This window comes from Monopterus albus, unplaced genomic scaffold (assembly GCF_001952655.1).
Source record: "Monopterus albus unplaced genomic scaffold, M_albus_1.0 scaffold260.1, whole genome shotgun sequence".
Taxonomy (NCBI): domain Eukaryota; kingdom Metazoa; phylum Chordata; class Actinopteri; order Synbranchiformes; family Synbranchidae; genus Monopterus; species Monopterus albus.
In genome coordinates, this window is record NW_018128140.1 from 618951 (window position 1) to 623344 (window position 4394).

The following is a 4394-nucleotide window of genomic DNA, read 5'->3' on the forward strand; positions in this document are numbered from 1 at the left end:
CTCTGGGCTTTCCCTGGAGGGGGTGGTAAGGGGGGGCCTCTCTCCTCCTTGTTATTTGGGGATAACAGGGACATTTGATTTAGGTTGGCACGATATAAATCATGTCAAAAGGGGGAATTTGTTAGAAATTAATAAATCAGTCAGATAATTATTAGACTTTAATGTGTTAGTAATGTAGTTTATTAAGATTCAAAGTCTGCTCTAGTCTGCTCTGTTTCAAGGTTAGCAGTAAGCCATGACACCAATTGTTTTCTTGTATTAATCTTGTGTTAGATTTGTGTCTGAATGATTATTTTAGTTACACACCACGTAACAACAACACACACACACACACACACACATGGAAATCTTCATTTTGTTATGAGTAGGTAATACACAGCTGCTCCAAGCCTGTAGAGCTCTATATAAGAGATTGAGTCTGCTGGACAGACTTCATCTGTGTAAGGGGTTAGCCCAAAACTGATAAATGTATTAGTCTCTGTGTTTCCGGGTGCTTTTTCTCTGCTCTCTTCTCCAGCAGCTTGTCTGAAGGTGGCAGCCCTGGGTTGTGCTCTGTAATCCTTATATATATATATATCTATAAATATATATGTATTGTAAATAAACCAGCACTAAAAACACTCAGATCTATCCAGTAAAAGAACTGGGGTGTGGCGACCCTGATGTTCATGTGTTCTGTTGGGTGCGAATGGGTTTGACAATGTTATTGAAGGCTGTTCATGTATTGGTTATCACTGTTTTCTGCAAAATGCCGCGCTGTTCTGGCCAATGTGGGATCGGGGGAGGAACAGGTGCGGGAGGAGATAAGAGGGATGACAGGTGGGCGTGTTGTTTAGATTCTGTTGGCGCGTCCTGGTACATGGTCGAGTTCCGAGGGAGTTGTGTTGTTGCTGCCTTTTTGTTGTTCATCTTCTGTGAGTACACGGTGCCATGTTATGCAGCATTTTCAATTGCTTTCTTTAATCCGTTTAATAAAACCCGAAAAAAGACAAAGAAGATGTTCTCCTCACTGTCAGCATAGGTGCTAGCGCATAGCTGGCTAGTTAGTTGTCCCAGTATAGGACAGGGTCAGGCCAGTTCCTCTCAACCGAGCTAGCGGTCGTCACATTATGTTTGATTTTATGTAATTGTTAAAATCGCCTGTGCATGCATTATATCATGTATAATCTCTGAGGGTTCAACTTTTCCTAAAAGACACAGTGAATGCTGTCAAGAATAGTGGTCTATTAATACAGACTTGCCATATTAGGACAACACTGCATACTGGTGTGATAGTAATCTAGGGATGGTCTTAGTTAAAGTAATACATTTAGAAAAAAGGCAGCAGACATATAGCAGTACTCACTCTTCATGGCGTATATCACTGATTGTTCTGTCCAGTGAGATCATATCACTAGCCACCATGTTGAAGCCAAACTCTTTGATTGAATCCTGGATTGAGTCTTTGTATTCCGGACCCAGGACAAGGGGCTTAGCACCCTCTCCAGGACCACCGGGGATCCCTGGAGGCTCGGGTTCCTTGGGCTCAAAGTTTCCCAGGATATCTTTCTTCAGAACAGGGCTGGTGTATGCATGCATGTGGGGTTTGAATGTTACATACTGTTGCTGGATCACCTCATTCTGGTTGGGCTGTTGATCAGGGTTCTGGGGATGGTTGGACCCACCTGGAGAAACCACAAGGCAAAACATAATACCACAACATACAATTACTAATGAAACAGTACCTCATACAGTCATGTCCAAAAATATTGAGACCCCTGCATTTCTGTCAGATAACGCACCACTTCTCCCAGAAAATTGTTGCAATCACAAAGTCTTTTGTATTCTCAGGTTTATTTCTCATGCTTGCACTGGAACAACACAAAAAAGCAGAAGAAAAAAAGTCAAACCTGATACAGTCCACACAGAACCCCAAAAATGGACTCCACAGAATAACTGAAACATTTTCATAATCATCAGAAATAGTTGTATTTCAAGCATGTGCTGTTCCTTTAGTTTGTAATGAAACTCACCTGTAACAATCAACAGGTGCTGGCAATATAGAAATCACACTTGCAACCAGTTAAAATGGAGAAAAGCTGACAACTCAAAGAAGAGCAAAGTATTGTCTGAGGATTTGAGAAACAATAGTGCAAAAGCATGGACAGTCTCAAGGCTACAAGTCCATCTCCACAGATCTGGCTGTTCCTGTGTCCACTGCACAACACTGTCAAGATTTACAGCCCATGGCCCTGTAGCTAATCTCTCTGGATGTGGACAAAAGAGAAAAATAAATGACAGATTGCAATGAAGGATTGCAACAGTGTCAGTTCGCACTATCCGTCGCCATTTGGATAACAAGGGATGCTATGGTAGGACATCAACTGGGACCCCATTGCTGACAAATTGGAGTTTGCCAAAACTTACCTGAGGAAATCACAATTCTCCTGGGAAAATGTCCTGTGGACAGATAAGACTAAAATAGAGCTTTTTGGTCAAGCACATCATTCTGCCGTTTTCAGAAATTGAAATAAGGTCTTCATAGAAAAGAACATGGTCCTTACAGTTATACATGGTGGAGATTTACTGTTGTTTTGAGCATTATGAAATTTGAAGAGTACCAACAAATTGTGAGGCACAGTGTTGGGCCCAGTGTCAGAAAGCTGGGTCTCTGTCAAATGTCATGGGTCTTACAGCAGGACAATGACCCAAAGCAGACTTCAAAAAGCACCAGAAACAGTTTCAGACAACATACTGGAGAGTTCTGAAGTGGCCAGCAATGAGTCAAGATCTAAATCCCACAAAGCACCTGTGGAGAGACCTCAAAACAGCAGTTGGGAGAAGGAATGCTTCTAATCTGAGAGACCTGGAGCAGTTGGCAAAAGATGACCGGCCTAAAATTCCAGTAGAGAGGTGGAAAGAACTCAGTGTAGGTTATAGGAAGGACAATTATTTTGTCCAAAGGGTGTGCTACTAAATATTAAGTTGAGGGAGTCAATAATTCTGTCAAGATCATTTTTGGAGTCCGGTGTGGAATCTATCAGGTTTGGCTTTTTTCTGTTGTTCCAATGCAAACAAAAGAAATAAACATGAGAATGCTAATGAATTTGTGAGTGCGACAATTTGATCCAAGGTTATAGGATGTGTTTTTCAAACCAGTATGGCTCATTTCAAAGACGATCATGGAAACTCCCTGTGCAGGTACAACCCAAGATAGGAGTGGACCTGTTAGACCCAAGAGGCCGTGTTCTGTAGCACAGAAAGAGTATAACAAAGAGCGAGGCAAAACCAGGATTAACATCAGTTTGGCATGTTGGAGATGCAGAGCATTAAAAAGCATCCAAAGACTACAATCTGACACAGATGTGGCTGTCTTCCTGCTAGAGTAAACACGCAAGTACTGTAGCTGGCTTACGTGTATATGTCAGCATCATTAGCAAGCTACTGTTAGCATTTTATACCTTTGTACTGAACTATTCTGGTTATTTTGAGTCATTCCAACTGACAGCAACTTTAGTGTTTTGTTGTCCAATTAGTGGAAACCAGTGCATTTTCCTGGATTAGCAAATGAAGTAATTTTGCTCAGTTTTGGTCCAGTTTGTCAGGCATAACACTGTAGGCCATGTAGCATTTTATTGAGAAGTTGTTAAAATTTACCCCATCACATTTAGAAAAGTGGAGAGTTTGTTCAACTATCAAAGGACAACACGAACATGGCACCCACCGAGGCGAACATGTTTGCACATTCCACTCTTGAATGCCAGTTTTTTTCTTCATTTTCTTCTTTTTTGTGTGTTTTTTGCTTTTTCTGCAGTGCACAAATGTCATGCACTGCTAACATACAACAGACAGGCATTGCTGGATTTCGCCAACTCACAAAGCCACTGGGAATTTACTGGTCTCATACAACCAGAGCTACAACTCATTGTTCGCTCCGGCTCCGGCGACAACAATAACAATGGTGAGGAAAGCCACCATCGCCCATGGGGAGCCTCTGGAGCACCCGGCACACGTGAGCAGACTGAAATCAGGAGAGCAACCCAGACACGGAGACGCAAACGGGGCAGACGAGGAGGACTCCATGCTAGGCTACAAGCTCGCGCTACCCGACCGCCATTACCCAGCCTCTTCCTTGCTAATGTACAGTCTCTGGAAAACAAACTGGATGAGCTAAGATCTAGGATTACAACACAACAAGAAATCAGAGAATGCTGTGCTCTAGTTCTCACTGAGACTTGGCTTTCTGACTTCTGAGTTCCAGACTCAGCGATTCAGCAACAAACACATTAAAGTGATCGCACTACTGCTTCGGGGAAGGTAAATGGAGGTGGTGTGTGTGTGTTTATTAATAACTCATGGTGTGGAGATGTACGGACTGTTTATAAGCACTGTTCGCCAGACGTAGAGTTTTTATT

The 4394-nt window shown here is 42.4% G+C and overlaps 1 protein-coding gene across 2 annotated transcripts in view; it reads right to left on the bottom strand.

Moving 5' to 3' along the window:
* galnt7 (UDP-N-acetyl-alpha-D-galactosamine: polypeptide N-acetylgalactosaminyltransferase 7) overlaps positions 1-4394 on the bottom strand; it is an 89950-nt gene that overhangs the window by 69325 nt on the left and 16231 nt on the right. For both annotated transcript variants that reach the window (XM_020621463.1, XM_020621462.1), the window contains exon 3: positions 1346-1664. In XM_020621463.1, the coding sequence (XP_020477119.1) occupies positions 1346-1664 (319 nt within the window). The remainder of the gene's footprint in view (positions 1-1345; positions 1665-4394) is intronic.